Genomic DNA, 18,830 nt, shown 5'->3' with positions numbered 1-18,830 from the left:
GTTTTATTAAGTAGTAGTATTAGTAGTAATCAGTAGTAGTATAAGTAGTTTTATTAAGTAGTAGTATTAGTAGTAATCAGTAGTAGTATTAGTAGTCAGTATTAGTAGTTTTATTAAGTAGTAGTATTAGTAGTCAGTAGTATTAGTAGTTTTATTAAGTAGTAGTATTAGTAGTAATCAGTAGTAGTATTAGTAGTTTTATTAAGTAGGAGTAGTATTAGTAGTAATCAGTAGTAGTAATAGTAGTAATCAGTAGTAGTATTAGTAGTTTTATTAAGTAGTAGTAGTATTAGTAGGAGGAATCAGCAGTAGCAGTAATAGTGTCTCAGCGCTAGTATTAGTAGTAGTCAGTAATGTTAGTAGTTGTAGTAAGCAGCAGTAGTTTTAGTAGTAATCAGTATTTGTAGTAGTGTTTTACTGCTAGTACGGATTAGAATAACTACTAATACTACTGGCTACCTCTAATAAGTGGAAGTCAGTAGTGTAGGTAGTTATAGTAATCAGCAGTAGTAGCAGTAGCAGTACTGCTAAGCATTAGTGGTGAGATGCGGTTTGAATTGCGGCAGTGTTTCAGTACCCTCGCGAGATTTGAGAGCTCCTGGTCGCGCGCAGGGAAGTGAGTGTAGCGTTGGAAAGGTACACTGGAGAGCGAGAGAGAGCGAGCGAGAGCGAGAGAGAGAAAATTACAACCAAGTGCAGCCAAACTTCTCCCGAACTGCTGAACTTCTGGACATTTCGGAGCCGCTGGCATGAGCGAAACTCTCCGTATCAGAAGTTGAGTTCAGCACGCTGTGTTGTGTCCGCGCTGCCGCTCTCTCCCCTGCCTGCCCTGTTTTTCTGCTGCACGGAGCTGAAGAGCAAAGCGGACTGAGGAAACCGAGGAAAGCAGAAGTTTGCACTCGCCTGGGGGGCTTTGCTCTGCAAGAATGTCGCAGAAAGAAAGACCCACGTTTTATCGACAGGAGGTGAACAAGACGATATGGGAGGTGCCAGTGCGTTATCAGAGCCTGTCCCCGGTCGGCTCTGGTGCCTACGGATCCGTGTGGTAACTATTTTCAGTAGTTCTTTTTTTCCCTCAAGGGCGGAAAGATCACTCCATTCATTCTCACAGGCCTGAGAACCGGAGTATAGCCGCCTAGCTAGTTGGCTAGCTAACTTGGCTAGCGAACGAAGAAGTAGGGGCCGTGTAAGTGCGTGTAGGTGCAGCTGCTAAAGAGGTGAAACGGGGTCGTTAACCAGCTACATGCTCTCTAAAGTTAGTCGGGCTGCATTTTATTTTGGCGCTTTCACCTCTTGAGCTCGGTCGCTACTTGTTTCAGTCGGTTGTACTAACAGTGCTGCACCCTCTGACTGCCTGCTAATGGGACTTAGCACAGCTGCCTGAACAGTTAAGATCAGCTCAGAGGCAAACTGTGATTATTACCACATAGCATGTACTATCCTGCATTTAACACAGCGTGATGATCTCAGGGTCTTGTCTCATCATGCCGAGATCTTCTGCTCCTGTATTCTCAATGAACTCATGTTGTTGATCACTTGTTGTGAGTCAGAGCTGGTCTTTTAATATAGGCCCACTCCAGTTTGATATGACATTAGGAGCTGCAGTTGTGCTTCAGATCAGTCCTGATCACCTGATGATCACCTTACATTGTAGTTTAGGTTGGTGCATTATTCATTGCACGTCCCAAATGTTGGGAGCTTGGGTCCAGAAGTTTCTTCCCAAATGAGGTTTCCCATACTTTCAGCAACCTTATCTGGCAACCTTTTGAGTTTCACCCACACATACGACCATGCCAGCTGTTCACTGCGCTTGACAAGGCTATGAGTAACCAGTTTTATTACATAGTGGAGTACACACTGTCACAACTTACTTTAATAGATGATGCTCACCCTCTGGTGCTGGCCTTGCGCTGGGGTGTTTACCGATAGGCTCTGATAAGTGTCTGTAATGAAAATGGACATGTGTTGTTGTTTGAACACCACAACTCATTTACTAAATGACTCCGCTCTCCAGGTAAACAGATTGTGTTATGGGCATCAGAGAAGAATGTGAGGAGCACCGTGCTAGGCAACAGTGTCACCTGGCTTATATTTCATGGGCCCTCATATCACCCACCATTATCTCTGTGTAATTGGATCTGTGATGAACAGATTGGGTTGGCTTTGGAGTAACTTGCTTTTTTTTGTATGTGTGTATGTGTGTGTGTGACATTTTAAGCCTCTAAGCTCTGAGGTTTTGTAGGTTTGTAGGGGTCAGAGAGTGAATTGAGGCCTAATTAGAAATTACAGGAACTGCTGAGTTTCTACCGTTGAGGAACAGCATCATGGTGGTCTAAATTCTCTAAAGTCTCTTTTGGTAATTGAAATGCTTTTCTGTCTAAAATCACAATACAGCCAAAAAAAATGATGTAAAGAGTCTATACATCTAAATGAAAATAAACTCTAATATGGCTACTTTTACCGGAGATGTATTAACTTTCCATGGAAGGCAATGTAAAAAGATTTTATTCCAAGTCCCTTTGGAGCATTTCTATCGGTCCATTTCTCATGAAAATTGACATCATGTAAAGAACAACCGCTATATCGAGATGCTAGGTTTTTGTGTGACATGTAACGTAAACTAAATGTGTAGTGGCTTACAGCAGAAACAAGCACAAACACGCAAGAATTAAGCAATAGTTAAGCAAAAGAAATACTGCTGCCAGTTACACAGACAATATTAGCTGTGGTAACCCGAAATGGTCCATAGCAAACATAGCATCTACAAATGACATCATTAGGTTGCTGAGGATGCCTGCTCACCTCTGTCCCTAAATTTAGTTGGTTGCTGGCATAGAGAAGTGAGAATTTCGAGAGGGGCCGTCAGGATGCGGCTGAATCTGCTGAGATAGAGCAGTTTAGCTCTATTTATGGGCACTCGTTGTTCTTGCCTAAATGTCAGACACCCTCCATGCATTTAACGCAAGCTCATTACATTCAGAAGGTCATGAAATATGTAGTAACATCATGACTGTGTGACCACTGAAGCAGATGGTGCAGTCCTGTTTGTGAATTTGTGAAGCAGGCTGAAAATTCACCTGAGAACGTCTGACTCTTTTGTGCTTTGCAGCTCAGCGCTTGACGAGAAGACTGGTTTGAAAGTCGCTGTGAAAAAGCTCTCAAGGCCGTTCCAGTCAATCATCCACGCCAAAAGAACGTACAGAGAACTACGGCTGCTCAAGCACATGAAACATGAAAATGTAAGTGCGCACGCTGGGTTTGCCAATCTGGTGTTGTGTATTCACAAAGAATATTATATGCTAATAAAGGAAGCCTTTATTACCTAAATAGTTTTACTTCCTGTCTTGTTTCTTTTTTTTTTTTTTGGTTTAACTTCTACTTCTCACTCATGCCCCTGTGTTGTGAAAGATTTTAAAGAGCGCATCTCATTGCACGTCTTGATGTCTTGAGTAATCTCAAGGCTATCATGAACAGGAAGACAGCAATTCTGGTAGCCAGAAAATGGGGTGTGTAATCAAGCATTAAAAAAAACCTAGAATGGTTGCAGTGCTCATCCTAAAATCATAAAAAAACAGAAATGCCCCAGTAGGTGGATGTGAGCGCACACACACACACAGTAGTGGAGCTATAGTTTATACAAAGACAAGACACATTTCAGAATATCAGAGAATTCACAGGATGTTGAATACAGGTTTGCTATTGCTGTTTGTTGGTACATCAAGCTTTAACGTTTGCAGGAGCAGAGCTTTTTATAAATGAGTTAATTTTCGTAATTTTTGCTTTTACAGGTGATAGGCCTGCTGGATGCTTTCACACCTGCCACCAGTCTGGAGGAGTTCAATGACGTGTAAGTGAGACTCCTCCTCCTTTTTAGCTGTCAGTTATTTTTGTAACCATGAGTCTGTAAAGAGAAGATTTGCTGATGTGCATGTTCTGGATCAGTGGCTGATATGATCTGCTGGTACTGATGCTTGTACAGATAATTTGACTTCACGTTTACACATTTGGAGTATTCACGACCGTGGACGCAACCGCTTCGTCAGCTTTACTACAGAAATGCACAAAAAGAGCTTCCTGCAGTAAATGACGGAGTGTCTTGCGGAAAAAGGGTCTTTCCAAGTCAAACACACCATTGTGAATGAATCTCGGGTGGTGTCTTCAGTGGAAGTGAGACTTGGTGTGTCAGAGGGTAGTGGCCTTTGGTTTCACATCATGTTAATGCTCGACAAATGCGCAGCGGCATGCAGAAGGCTGGTAGTGTGTGGTCAAGCTTTGTTACTGAATCGCTCGACCTAATTTCCGAAACATTTTTATAAATATTTTATTTTTGTTATTTTATTAAGATTCCTGTTTTTCTTTCTATTTTTTATATTGTTTTAAACAATCTAAAAAGGCAAAAAAAAACTTTGGGCAATCTTACTTGGTCAGTTTTGTCAAATTTCTTGGGCTGCCTTGCATGCATTGCTCTTTTGATGTCTGGAGACATTGTTTTAAGATGTTTAAGATAATTTTAACCCACGAGGGTCCAAGACAGATCATTTTAACCCACGAGGGTCCAAGACAGAACTAACTTTAAGCAGAATGGGATATGGCAACAGGCATGGGACAGTATGAAAATGTTGTGTCTTGAATACACATGACTATCATTTCAGCCCAGTTATGTAAACATGCATCGTCCTGAAGCTGCTTTGCATGGAGTAATTGGCTATTTTGACCTACTTTCACTGTGGCATTTTACAACATCCTTAAAACCTGTAACTGTTCTATCCCTGTGCACTTTCATATAGTACTGTGTCAGTTATGCAAGCCACAGTTTCTTGGCAGTTACCTGTAGTATTAATAGACTGGGTGTGGTTGGCCACGCCGAAGGAGCAAGTAAGCACTGTACAATGTAGCTTTGCCTGAATGTTGCACAATTGAAAAGTCTTGTAGTTGTGGACCTGCTCTGTATAAAAGGTGTACGTATGTACAGTGTTTTTGCATTGGGCTGTTTTTCCAGATTACTGCTCAGGTAAAGGCTGATGCCATCCAGGTTATTCTGGACCTCTGTGGCTGAGTGGCCTAGAACTGACAGTTCCTGTTCCAGCACGCTCTCTAATCCTCAGTACTCTCTGTACCTTTAGACCTACTAGCCCTAATATCAGTTGTGGTGAGGATGTACAGAAAGGTGTAAAATAATCAGCATCTTTGCAATGTAATTTTCATCTTTCTGACATGATGTGAATCGGACAGGAGTTCTCAAAATTACATGATTGGACCAATAGAATTCTTTCTTTCTCCTGTAAAGATGCAAGGTTTTCTGATGACTGCGAGAATATGTTTTTAGTGGTGTCATTAATATCATATTAACATTCTTCTCAAGTATATTTTATCAGTCAATTTCTGTGCAAAACAGTTAGAAGGTAACGGATTTGTCTATTCGTTTTACTGAAAGGTCAGGCTGGAAAGTCTGTTGTTTGCAAGTCTTGTACCTGGGCATGCTCTGTCTTGCTCTGAGGTAGTTGGAAAGAGGCCAAACGCGCACCGTTCAGAACACATGAGCTCCACATGAAAGGACTCTAAAGTGACAGGACTGCCTGAGCCAGCCAGCTGGACGTGTGTCATCAGTGTTACTAGGGAAGGCAGGTCAGGAAAGGGCCAGAGTGTCACTGCACGACTGTGTGTGTGGTGTCTGCTGCAGCCAAAAATACAGATGGACTCAGTTCTCTGAATGAAGAGCAGCGGCTGATAACCCACTTGCCCCCTTGACCTACAGCAGAAGCAGAAAGTGATCCATGTAGTACTGAAGAAGGGTTCTATGACTTGCAGCAAGAGCGGAACCCTATTTGATGGTACATAGAAACATATTTCTTTAAAAAAGAAACCATCTACAGAAAGTTTTCGACCAGTGCCGTTAAACCGTACAGTTTGACTGCCTTTACTAAAGACTCTTTGAGGTTGTAGCTTTGAGGTTGTAGCTTTGTCTGCCATAAGAGAGAGAGGGGACTTGCTTGGAGAAATCGGAGACTACTGCAAAGACCACTGTTTTTAGTGCATGGCTGGCGTAATATGCACGCATGCATGTGTGCGTGTGTGCGTGCATGCGTGTGTGTATGTGGAGAATTTAAGGTTAATTACATTGTATGTGTTTACTACAGTAGCACATTGTGCAGTTATAGTAACCTGTGAACTACAGAAACCAAAAAAATTGATACAATGCCCCCAGGTAGCTAGTTTGGATCATGAACAGAGGGTTCCACGCTTCAGTGCTGTGTTTAGACCATTATTTTTTTAGAACTGCATTGAAATTGCTTCTCCGTTGTTGTGCATGCTGTGTGCGTAATGTTGGATGTTTTCATTTGTGGATGGAGTTGAGTGAAATTTTGTTGGTCTCTGATGTTTGTGGGTGTGTGTATGAGAAAGGGAGGGATATTTTTTGTGTGTGTGTGTGTGTGTGTGTGTGTGTGTGTGTGTGTGTGTGTGTGTGTGTGTGTGTGTGTGTGTGTGTGTGTGTGTGTGTAGGGGGTGGAGAATCTCTCCAGGGTTAAGCTGGACTTATTTTAAGCCATTCTCTGTCGTTCCACTGAGGCCCTGTTTAACATAATGCCACTGGCTCTGTGTGTGTGTGTCCGTCCAAGTGTGTCATGCTGACCATTGGCTTTGGGTCTGTAAACAACAGCAACTAAGTTCAGAGTGACTAGGAGGTGATAGCAGTGGCTAGTGTTACATTTCTCCATTGTGTCGTAATTAAGTCTGATCAGGCAGTGTTGGTTTCAGGGCAAGGGCCTTTTGTAAGACCGTCTCCATGTGGAATTTAATTGCAGTAGTCCTGACATTACCAGCTGCTGACTCATGCCACGTCAGCAAAACATTATTTTTAATTGCATGTTTGTTTATTTATGTATTTATCTATATATCTTTCTATCTATCTATCTATCTATCTATCACTCATAAACAGCCTTTTGTTGCATAAGGTTCAGTGTTCATTTCAAAGGGCGATCTAGCCATCAATTCACTTCTCTTGATTATGTTCATAAAACTAGATACTGTTTTATGTGTGTAGGAGGGGTTTTTTTTTGTGTCTCTGGGATGAAAGGTGAAAAGTCCAGGACATGATCTTCATTCTTTGCTCTGATTGGCAGGTACCTGGTGACTCATCTGATGGGTGCAGATCTCAATAACATAGTGAAGTGTCAGAAGCTGACTGATGACCATGTGCAGTTCCTTATCTACCAGATCCTTCGAGGACTTAAGGTAAAACAATGCAAGTAGTTTATTAGGAACACTGTACTAATGCATGGTAGGATCTCCTTTTGCAAAATAGCCTTAGTTTTTGGTGGCATGGATTCCACAAGATGTTGGAAACATTTATTTGAGATGTTGGTGCATATTGACATGATTAAGACTTGCATATTTTTTAGAAGCATTGTAATACTGCCAGGCCATTGGACATCATCCTGGAAGTATCCATTAGAACATTTACATTTAAATTTACGGCAATTAGCAGACTCTCTTATCCAGAGCGACTTTTGAAGGACTTTTGTAATAATAACCTTCGCTAGTTTGAATAGACAAAAAATTCAAAGATACTTCTAAGCATACATACTACTAAACACAAGAGGGAGGGGGTTGACTGTGATGGTCTGCAACACATCTCAAATAGGTCATGACATTGATGATTGATTGGTATAAATGAGCGCAAAGTACGCCAAGAAAACATTCCCCACACCATTACACCACCTCCACCAGTTTGTTGAAGGCAGGATGAGTGGCAAATTCTGACCATACTATCTGTGTGCCTCAGAATAAAAAAACTAGATTAATCAGACTAGGCTGTGTTTTGTATTCTTCCTCTGCCCAGTCAAGTAATTTCTTGTATGTGTAGGTGAATAGGTGTTTCTAATAAAGTGCTTGGTGTGTGTGGTCTATCGGAGTGAATGGCCCAATGCATTTTCATATTACGCTTCCATTTCTTACCTCTCCTCTTTGATTTGCAGTACATCCATTCAGCAGACATCATTCACAGAGTGAGTGTTCACCTCACTGTATTTCTAGAGATTTACTTTTTTTTCTTTTCTCCTTGACAAATTTATATATATATATATATATATATAAAATAAAAATATATTTATTTATTTATTTATATATTTTATTTTATTAATCATTTAAGTTTTACCCTTGCATCAAAGTTTCATTAATAATCAACTAATCCTGGATTCTTTCGTATCTTTCAGGACCTGAAGCCCAGTAATTTAGCAGTGAATGAAGATTGTGAACTTAAGGTAAGCCATTTTGTTGGTAAGTCTTTTGAGATATATGGCCTAGTAACATTTCCCCAATAGGGTCATGAGATGGCCATCAGAGGGGCTTTTTAGGTAAAGTCGGCTCAGCACTTTTGTTGGTTATTTTTATATGATTTCCAGTAAAACTTGCTTAATATTTGGTAATGGGATTGGTTGATATCTGGGTATATAATTGGTTGACAATGCTACCCATTAAATGTAATAAACATTTTTATTGTAATGTAATACTTTCTTTCTCTCTTAGATCCTTGACTTTGGCCTGGCACGGCATACGGATGATGAAATGACGGGATATGTGGCCACCAGGTGGTACCGTGCTCCAGAGATCATGCTCAACTGGATGCACTACAACATGACGGGTAGGATAGAATTTGGATAGGATCTGCTTTGGGTGTGAAGTAGAGTACCTCAGGATAATGGGCCGTGTGTTCAATTTATAGCTAGTTTTGCCCAAACATAAAGCAATTCAACTAGATTATGAGCAGGCCAGTTGTCAACAGCGGATACTGATAGGAAAGGGCATTGTCAGGGACATTGTCTACCATGTCAGCCATGTTTTAATTTGTGTTTACCTCTACCTATTAAGACTTCAGCTGTAAGTGTCCAAAAAAAGTCAGTGGTTTAAGGCCAAAACTATTCCATTTTACTGAGATGGAAGGATTGATCGGCTATGTATTGGTATTGACCGTGTTTTAGCCCAAAAATGTGATGGGGCAAACATTTAGCCGATCATGAGAGTGGGTCAGATCATACTGTATGATCCATATTTTTAGAGTTGCTGCAGCTCTGCGTGAGTTCACAGGATGTTGCAGTTCCTCATTCAGCTGCTAGATAGTAATAATACAGGCCTCATTTGTTCCTGCAGGAACCAGTTAAAGCCAGTGTATAAATCCCTGCTTAGTGTACTAAGAAAAATGCCTTGTGGGGAAGCAGAGTAAAGATTAACGCCTCTAACCTGATACTTCTCTCGAGACTACATCACTCAGCTCAGTACAGCGAGTTTCAGCAGAGCTAGCAAACGCCTCTAACAACACTGAGCTACACAGTGCAGTTGAATACATAGGAAATCACAGACTCTCGCAGCTCATGCTTGAAGTTTGACAGCTTTTTAATTGTGATTTGACTCCAAAAAGCGTACAAAAAAAGAGTACATTTTATGTAAGAGACAATGCACATTGGTCCATCTCTACTTGAAATGCATAATATTTGCTATGTTTTCGAGTCCCTATAAATAAAGCTTTTGGAAAAGTGATGCAGCATTAAAATGCTTGTCTGGACAGTTTGGACAGCTGTTTTGAAATGTTTTACACTGAATGAAATTTGACTTTAAGCATACTGTTGATTTTAGAGATTTATTGTGGCACTAGATTGGGGAAGGAGGTGCTTAAATTTGATTGTTGGCCAAACCATAGTTATAATGTTCAGTTACTGATGTTTTCTTATCTGGCTTTATTTTTGCAGTGGACATTTGGTCTGTTGGCTGCATTATGGCTGAGCTTCTGACGGGAAGGACGCTCTTCCCTGGCACTGACCGTATCCTTCCGCACAAGCACAGTCACTAGCCCAGAGCTACAAGTCCTCAGACGGGCATGACTTGAACCTGTTGCAAACTGGCTTATATCTATGAAAATGTCATTACTTTCAGTGAGAGTATATCACCTTTAACATGTTTGAATGCTCTCTCTCTCTCTCTCTCTCTCTCTCTCTCTCTCTCTCTCTCACACTTTTAGAGCAGGATGTGCCATCTTACTCTGCCTTTCCCCTCCTCTCCTATTCTAGCCTCACCGCAAGCAGTGCTAATAAGGAAATGCGATCCACATTTCTAAGAAAGCTACAAGCAGCCTTGTGAGGAATGCCTTGCCCCCTCTCTCTGCCCCCCTGCTCTTTTTTCCCCTCTTGTCTCTCTCTCACTCTCTCGTTCTCTTGCTTTCACTGACAGCAACCTAATGATTAATGCTCCATTTTTTCCCATTCCAGCACTGCATGGTATTTTCGTCCCACACATTAGCGCGCTTGATGCAGAGACTCTACTGCCTGGTTCTTCTTAATGCCACTGGCACCAATCTTTTTGCTTTTAGCACGACGCTTGCTTCAACACACCTGTGCTACATCACTGGGCTTGTTTTTTGCTCTGGGCAGTTTTTTTTTGCTATGAAAGTATGAGGCCTCTTCTATTTTTACCTCTTAAGTTGCACAGGGGTTTCCACAGATATGGCCAACAACTACTGTACGTTGCCATGGCTGTGCACAAAACATGGATATGCCAATATAGAATAATACTAAACTAGTGCAGGCCTGAACAGCATTTTACAGGCTTTGAATACTTGTAGTTCCTGAATGCTCTGAATTTTGAGACAACCCTTTTTTATATATACATTAATTTGTTATAAAGTCCTAAATAATTGCAGTAGGTTGCAACAATGTACTAATAATGCATTCTGGTGATGTTGCAAATGAACTGAAATAAGTCGTGAGCATGTTAAACATGTTCAGTGTTATCTGTCTGAAGCCTAGTGTAATGTGTATGGCATGTAAACTACCAAGCTATTCGTGGATGAAGGCCGATTTATGCTTCTGCATTGAGTCAATGCGGAGTGTACGGTGTAGCCTGTGCAAGTGGCCTATGCTGTAGTGAGTATTTATACTTGTGCGTCGATGCGTCGGTCACACTGCAGCCAAAACGCTAGTCTGATGAGGATGGGGGGGGGGCTCTTAATGCCTGTGTTGAGACTCTTCGCGTATTACAATCGACTGCGACTGAAACTGAGCGGATTATGTTGGAGTTGGAGCGAAAGAGCTGCTGTTTATATTTAACAAAAATTTCTGCTACGAATAAGAGAGAAGACGTCAGAGGAGGGGAGAGTCCGTATGGCCACTGAACCAAGGCAGAAGGAGGGTGAAGTTTCTGTGCTGGTCTGCCCACTGAGAGACAGACAAGACAATGCAGGTAGATTTGATGATTTGGTTCAGCATGTGCAGCCATTTATCTTACATCATTGTGCACACAATCCATGTTTGTCTGAAACTGAATTTAAAAGTGGCGATCAGTGCAGAAATATGAAGTTACCAGGTGGCCCAATCACAGCGGTTTGCTTGACGTGACGCGTAGTTACATTTACGGGTAGGTGTGCGTCAGGCTACAGACTATGGTACGTGTCTGCGTGCAGGCTATGCGTAAGCTGCGTCAAAGATTCGCCGCAGAAGCATCAATTGACCTATACGGATCACTATACTTACATATTTAAAAAATTTCCCATATATGTCATTTCTTAGGAAGTTTGGTGCTCTTTGCTTTAAATGGCTGTGTGGGAAGCAGTGCCGTTTGTGGTGCTCTGAAGCGAGGGGACGTGAATCCCTGGTTTGAGTTTATTTGGTCCCACTTTTTAATATTAAGTGTCTCTAATAGCTGTGAAGTTGCACTCTTAACAGTACATGCAATATCATCAACCCCTCTTCAATATCATACCCCTCTTCACTAAAGCTAGCACTTTTTACTGTTAGAAGAAAGCACTTGTTCTGTAACTTTATGGGAAATGAGTTTTTTTTTTTTATTGTCCTCACCAAGTCTATCATGGTTTCAGGATTATGAATGCCCAGGCTACAAACAAACAGACAAAAAAAAAAAAAAAAAAATTATATATATATATATATATATATATATATATATATATATATATATATATATATATATATATATATATATATATATATATTAAGATAACGCTCTAGTATTTTCTTTCCACAGCAACATGTAGCGCTTGAGAGTAAGCCTGTAAAATCCTGTTCTAGGAAATGCCATGCCAGTGATGACAGCTGCACGGAACTGTAGCCTTTAGTTCTCTGCGTTGTGGCAGCAGCCTTTGCCTTGCCCCTGTTTTTCCTTTATGTTCCAATGGTAGACATTGACCAGCTGAAACTTATAATGATGCTTGTTGGAACTCCAGGACCCGAGCTGTTGATGAAAATCTCCTCAGAGTCTGTGAGTGTAACGTTTGGGAGATGTTTTCTTTTTTTTTTGTGCTTTGCCAAATCAGCAAACAATGTGTGCTCTTTCTGACCTGTGTGTTGAGTTTTGGATCTTGCTGACAATCAGCCTCTTCCTGCAGCATGCTTTCACAGTATTGCATAATCTGGTATATATGCTGGAGAGTGTCTGTACATAGCCTTCTGTCTTTTCTGATCAAGATATACCTAGATAGCAGGCTGTATTGGCAACTGGTGGAGTGGAAAATACCTGAGAAAATGTAACTTATCTTAAAATACTGACCTGAACCTGTAAAAGGGAGTATGGCGTCTGTCATTTCTACTCCTGCTTGGCACACTGCTACTTCACTGTGTAACTTTGGAGACCTCTGAAGAGAACTGCATAACTCTGTGTAATCTGAGTCATATTCATGTAATCCAGTACAGTAATATTACTGTACTGCAGCAGTCCACATGCTTTCTTCACTTGGGCTCCTCAACAAATGCATGTGTGTAGCTGTCCATGAGAGCAATAAATGTAAATGACTCTTTGCAACTGTAGGGGGAACCCAGGAGCAAAAAAAGCTTGCATAATAATGTTACTGTTAATGTTAATGTTAATGTTTCCCTGTACCTTTATACCCCAGTCCATAATAAATGGACATGAAGCACATGTAAGATGAAATGTTTCTCCCTTGCCTGTGTGAGGTTTTAGATCTGAAACCCATATACCCTTATCATATTAGCATAAGGATCTGTGTAAAGATATATTCTGCCATCTATTGCGGTTTGTGTTTTAATGGAGAAATAGAGAAGGCTATGTATAGAGCATATGGTTCATTATTGGGCAACATGCCCTGCTTTGTTTTCCTAGGATGCAAAATTGGTTTGAGTAAATCAGTAAACTGTATGTGTATTTTTAATCTCTTGAATAGATTGTAGTACCATAATTGGTAGTTTCCATAATATTTACTGTAGTTACAGAATAATGCCTGAATAACAATTGTGCAGTTTAAGGAGGTTTTAATGAATTGTTTGGTGCTGGTGCTAGCTGTGTGTGAGCCCTGGAATTGACCATAACTGACCTTATCTAAAGCATTCTTCTCTGCAGCCCCGTGTCCACTGTTTGCATGCCAAACCTCTGTGTTGCTTTCTCCGTCTCCTCCTTTATGTCTCTCTTGCGCTCTTTCTCTCTCCCTCCCCCTCTCTATCTTTTCCTCTTCTAAATGGAGGACAATTCAAATCAGGTGATTTGTAATGAATCAGTAAGCGTGTCTGCTATAAGCCCTTGACCCGGCCCTCAAAGATATAAACCAGCTACAGCAGATAATGCGGCTGACAGGAACCCCTCCTTCCTCTCTAATAAGCAGGATGCCTAGCCATGAGGTGAGCTTTCTGTGGCCAAGACCCCAACGTTCAGCATTTCAATGAGTTTAGATCTGCAGACCTGCTCTTACTGATAAAGTCAAATGTGATCATTGGCTTTTAAAGACTATAGATGAAATAATCATCGAATAAATGAAAGAACATGGTCAGTTATTATGTAGTATGTTTGTGTGTTGTAGTAATCCTATCTTAAAGTGATATTTTGGCTAAAATGTTGTTTCCACAGTTTTCCACAATCACACACATTATGGCTTTAGTGTTTTTATTAATTACATTTATTTATTACATTTGATTAATAGATAATAGATCAGTCTTGACAAGATTCTTACTATCTTAACATGGTTTAAAACAAGCATGTGATGACTTTATGTATGCAGCTTGCACAGTGCTAATGCACTTGTATTACTTGGGTATATCAACATGACATATTCAGATTATGCAGATTTGATATGGTGGCTATGTATTCTGCTCGCTCTCTCTCACTATGATTGGTCTTGCTGAATGTTTTTGTGTGTATCTAATGATTGGTCAGCTCAAACTCTGCTTTTTTTTTCTGTGGACATGTATCTGTTGAGCTAACTGTGATGCTACATACTAACAAGCAGTTTTCCAGTTCACAGCATGCATTTAAAGACCCGCAGATTTGTACAATATTTATGGTGACTCAATACATAAATATATTAGTTATATGTATTTAAAATGTTTTGAAAATCATCAGAGATACACTCTCTTAATTAATTTCTCTTTTGGCCAATGCAGATTTATTTTTACAGTAAAAAAACAAATTTATCAAATATATAACATTTTTTTTTAATATAAAATAAGTGTATTTTTAACTCCGGGTTAATTGTGTGTTTGACATTAATACATAAAATGCACTTTTAAATACTTTCTGTATTCAATACTTTCTTATTTTCAGTACTTTGTATAAGCTATCTACTTTAAAAAGATTACAAGTTAATTCAAAGTTATGTAGTTGACTGTTTTGAAACATAGTATGAATTTGTACAATGTTTACAATTAAGCTGCACATTTTAAAATTCAAATGGATAGAGAGGAGACAATTGGCCTTGAGACAGAATATCGTATCCTGATCTCTTCTTAGCTGAGTACCTGTATATGCAAAGTATACAGCCTTTGCTGGCTATTTAATCAATTCAGAAAAGCTTAATGGAAGTGGTAAATGCCTTAAACAGGATTTGTCTTTGTACAAATCCTATCATTAAGTCCCAATGCTCATCCTAAAATGTCTGTTTGGCTTACAAATTGCCCATTTCTCTCCACAGGCCAGGAATTACATTAATTCCCTGCCACAGATGCCTAAAAGGAATTTTTCGGATGTATTTATTGGGGCCAATCCTGACGGTAAGGGAAACAAATGTTGCCAGTACAAAGCAGCAGTAGTGTTGTCTCTCACTGATTCAAATATCTATTGTTGGTCGTACAGTATGCATGGTGGCTAAACTTGAGTGTATTTTTGTCAGTTGTGCAATGCGTGTAAACAGATTGGAATGTGTTGATGTTACTGACAGTGTGCCGTTCTGTAGACTGTATGGTTGAAATGTTTGATGCTCAGGGTTTCTGTACTGTTGCAGCTGTGGACCTGTTAGAGAAAATGCTGGTTTTGGATACAGACAAGCGGATAACTGCGGCAGAGGCATTGGCCCACTCCTACTTTACCCAGTACCATGATCCAGATGACGAACCAGAGGCAGATCCCTATGACCAGAGCTTTGAGAGTCGAGAGCTGGACATTGAAGAGTGGAAACGTGAGCAATATTAATGGGGTTTAAAGGGGTTATGTTTATTTGAAACAGCAACAGAGAGAGATGCTCTTTGTATCCAAAACAGCATGTGAGATTTGACATTTTCTTTAAAATCAAATATAATTCTAATTCTTTATGTGTATCTATACAGGTTGCATATGTCTCTGCAGTACAGGCACTATTGGTTGACTTCTTTATCCTTGTTTGACAGGTTTGACATATGAAGAGGTGGTCAATTTTGAGGCGCCAGTCTTTGATGGAGATGAAATGGAATCATGAGACCCGTGTAGGACTGGAGCCCAATTCAGCCCAGTCTGTCCACATTTTACAGTTAACACTGTATTTTTGTTCTCTTTTTTATTTTTATTTTTTAAACCGTTAACAATGCATTGTTAAACATAACAATGCTCTAACCAGACCGACAGTATGATTTTTTTTTTAAAGTGCCTGCCACTTTACTTTTCTTGTCTTGCTCTTTATATATAAAATACACACATACAGGCTTGTTTGAACACCCTTGGTTGAATTACACAATTCTTAATTCTTCATTCTCACACATCTGCACATTTTAATACAGTTACTGTTTATTTGCTGAATTTAACATATTTAGAAAAATAATGTATGCAAGATGTGTTTTTCCTCAAAAGTGATGGCACATTGAATATTTTCTAATGTTACATTCAGCAAATATAAAATACAATTGTGCTTAAACTTCAAGAAAAGTATAATTACAAAAACAGGGTTAAAAGGGAGACATTTTAATTGAAGTTTTTATGTATGGAACCTAGCTCAGTAGCATTTGTTTTAATCCATAGTCACATTTCCATCCACCTGCATACAACACAACAGAAAAATCACATGGCAATAATGGCTTGCTGCTAATTATAACATACCAGCCTGGTAGTCTCAAGATCCAGTTAAAATGGATTGGACATTTATGTTGATTAATTTTGGGTAAAGTATTTATTCTTATTTGTTAAACGATTGTGGCATTTCATCCAGAAGAACAGCAAATCAGCTTTAGACTGTGAACTCTTGCAGTTAAACAAATGCAAAGCTGTGTCTGGCAGTGACGTGACCAAAATCTGAACAAATGACCATGCTTTTGACCCGACTTTTATTTGGTTCTTTGGGAAAATAGTATTGCCTTTGTTATTATTAGTAGTGTATATATATATATATATATATATATATATATATATATATATATATCACTGAAACAAGACAAAACTGATGAATGATTTTAAATATTAATATGCAAGAACATTCATTTTTCATTACCTGTCTGCAGAATTAAAATATTTATAGTTGAAAGTACATGCACTCACCATGGGCATAAATGTCATGCTAATTCAAGGCTTTTCCTGTCATTTCATTGACTTATTCTTGTTCTTCTGGGGGCAGAATGAGTTTACAACATACATCTGTAACCAAAAAAAGTTTACATTTTAAGTTCTCTGAAATCACACCATGGTCTGAAGTACACACACAATATTTAGTTAAATGTCCCATAGCAAGTACTCTTTTGGTAGCATCTGCAAGCTTCTGGCAGAATTCTGGTATGGATGTTTGACCAATCTTTTTGGCATAATTGGTAGATTTCAGTTTATTTAGATTTCTAGCACAGACCCTACTTTTAAGCACGGCCCACATTTTTTCAATAGGTTTGAGGTCGGGACTTTTTAGGAAGGCCATTCCAAAAGCTGGATGTTAGCCTGCTATCCTTTCCACAACCAACCAACCCTTGATTGTGTGTTGTTTCAATCGTCTAGCTCTGTGGTTCCAGCCCTGTTCCTGGAGGACCACTTGCCCTGCACACTTCAACACAGCACCTTCAGCTCAGGATTTTTAATTAGCTAATTAATTGGATCAGGTATTAATGGTCTTGGACTTTGCAGTTGTTTAGAAATGGCTCATCAAATGAAAAACGTAATTTGCTGACCACACGTGTAGCTTTGCTCTGTGTTTAGTTAGATATGTGATGTTTTTGTTTGTTTTTTTGGGAGGGGAGGGGCACAAATTTTAAGTTTAGTCCACATGTAAATAAATACCAGTTCTAGCCTTGTAATGTATTCATTACAACATATTTCTTTCTCTATTCTGTAATTTTCATCACTCAAAGCTGTGTGACTGTACGAATGAGTGAGCAAGAGAGAACTTGAGCACATGATGTGAATAGGATTTTTTTTTTTTGATCAGACAATAGAGATAATAAATGAATGTCAATATCGTACCAGTGTGAAATATTTATATACTGCTGAGGTGATATGAACTGGCGTGGCTGCTTCTGTCTGCTTTATTTCCTGTATCACACTGTAGAGAATATAATCAAATACACATTGTTTATCAAAGAAAATAAAGGCAGATATTTTTCAGAGGTGCTCTGTCCCTTTTTTATTCCTCCAGTAGAATGACCACAGCACGATGTAGGGGTGTGAAGGGGTGTAATCCTAAAACAGTCACAGCAAACTTTATAGCATAAGGTCAACTGTACATGCCTTACATGTGGGCATTTTGTTATTCTAGGTCATTTTGAGAACCAAAACATGCCTCTTCAATGTCAGTGTAAAAGCTTGAACACAACTGACCAACAGCTTGATTTCTAAAGCAGGTTATAAGAGCATAATCACAGCAGTTTTAAATGTTACACCCAATACTTGTACATTCGGAGTGTGTATGGCACCCCTACTCACTGATAGCATTAGCTTAGTTAAACCTGATATACACACTGCCAATAAAAAGTATTCACCCCTTGGGTGTTTTCCTCTTTTATTGCTTCAATAAATGGCTGTCTTGGGACCTCCCTCACTTATCTCCTTCCAGCATGGTCACTCAGCTTGTGAGGTCAGGTTTACTTATGCATGTGCCATATTTCTACTATTTCTTAATTATAAATTTAACTGAACTCTAGGGGGTGTTATGTGACTTGTTTTGTGTTCATCCCCTGACTCTTCAGTAACCTTTTCCTGGAGTTGCATGGAGTGTTCATTTGTCTTCATTGTGTATGTGTAGCCAGGAATACTCATTAACCAGTGACTGGACCTTCCAGATAGGTGTCTGTATGCTACAATCACTTAATACAGAGGTGTCAAGTAATAAAGTACAAATACTATATTAGCTTACTTAAGTAGAAATTTTGGTTATCTATACTTTACTGAAGTAATTATTTTTCAGTCGACTTTTTACTTCTACTCCTTACATTTTTACACAATTATCTGTACTTTCTACTCCTTACATTTTACATTTCAGTTTGTTTTCATTCTGGCTTGTCATCATTTAAAAAACAAACAAACAAACAAAACCCTATCCAGATAAATTGCGCCATCCGGAAAGTGTGAATTTAATTGTGGTTGTATAAGAATAAATATAAAGGTTATTGATAACATGCTTGACTCTTTGCACCATTAAAATACTTAAAGGCAAATACTCATCA

General features: G+C 39.4%; 1 protein-coding gene across 2 annotated transcripts; it reads left to right on the top strand.

The window, feature by feature from the left end:
* Positions 1-623: 623 nt before the first annotated feature.
* On the top strand, positions 624-17,772 carry mapk14a (mitogen-activated protein kinase 14a). Of its 2 annotated transcripts, none has more exons than XM_072681794.1 (12): positions 624-1,045; positions 3,110-3,239; positions 3,789-3,847; positions 7,122-7,233; positions 7,977-8,006; positions 8,214-8,261; positions 8,527-8,641; positions 9,744-9,815; positions 13,552-13,631; positions 14,918-14,996; positions 15,227-15,400; positions 15,609-17,772. In XM_072681794.1, exons 1-12 carry the CDS (start codon positions 927-929, stop codon positions 15,674-15,676), a joined length of 1,086 nt encoding a protein of 361 aa, XP_072537895.1. In that variant the 5' UTR covers positions 624-926; the 3' UTR covers positions 15,677-17,772. The 2 variants fall into 2 exon arrangements, with proteins under 2 accessions (XP_072537895.1, XP_072537896.1); XM_072681795.1 differs by lacking the exon at positions 13,552-13,631 and adding an exon at positions 12,182-12,261.
* Positions 17,773-18,830: the final 1,058 nt, after the last annotated feature.

Source organism: Salminus brasiliensis, chromosome 6 (assembly GCF_030463535.1).
Source record: "Salminus brasiliensis chromosome 6, fSalBra1.hap2, whole genome shotgun sequence".
NCBI classification, from domain to species: domain Eukaryota; kingdom Metazoa; phylum Chordata; class Actinopteri; order Characiformes; family Bryconidae; genus Salminus; species Salminus brasiliensis.
Note: the sequence above shows the minus strand (reverse complement) of the source record. Positions and strands in the feature narration are given on the sequence as shown.

Coding starts and splice junctions, on each gene's coding strand:
- mapk14a (XM_072681794.1), top strand. CDS start 927: ATGTCGCAGAAAGAAAGACCCACGTTTTATCGACAGGAGGTGAACAAG. Junction 3,848..7,121: donor CTGGAGGAGTTCAATGACGT/GTAAGTGAGACT, acceptor TCTGATTGGCAG/GTACCTGGTGACTCATCTGA. Junction 8,007..8,213: donor CAGCAGACATCATTCACAGA/GTGAGTGTTCAC, acceptor CGTATCTTTCAG/GACCTGAAGCCCAGTAATTT.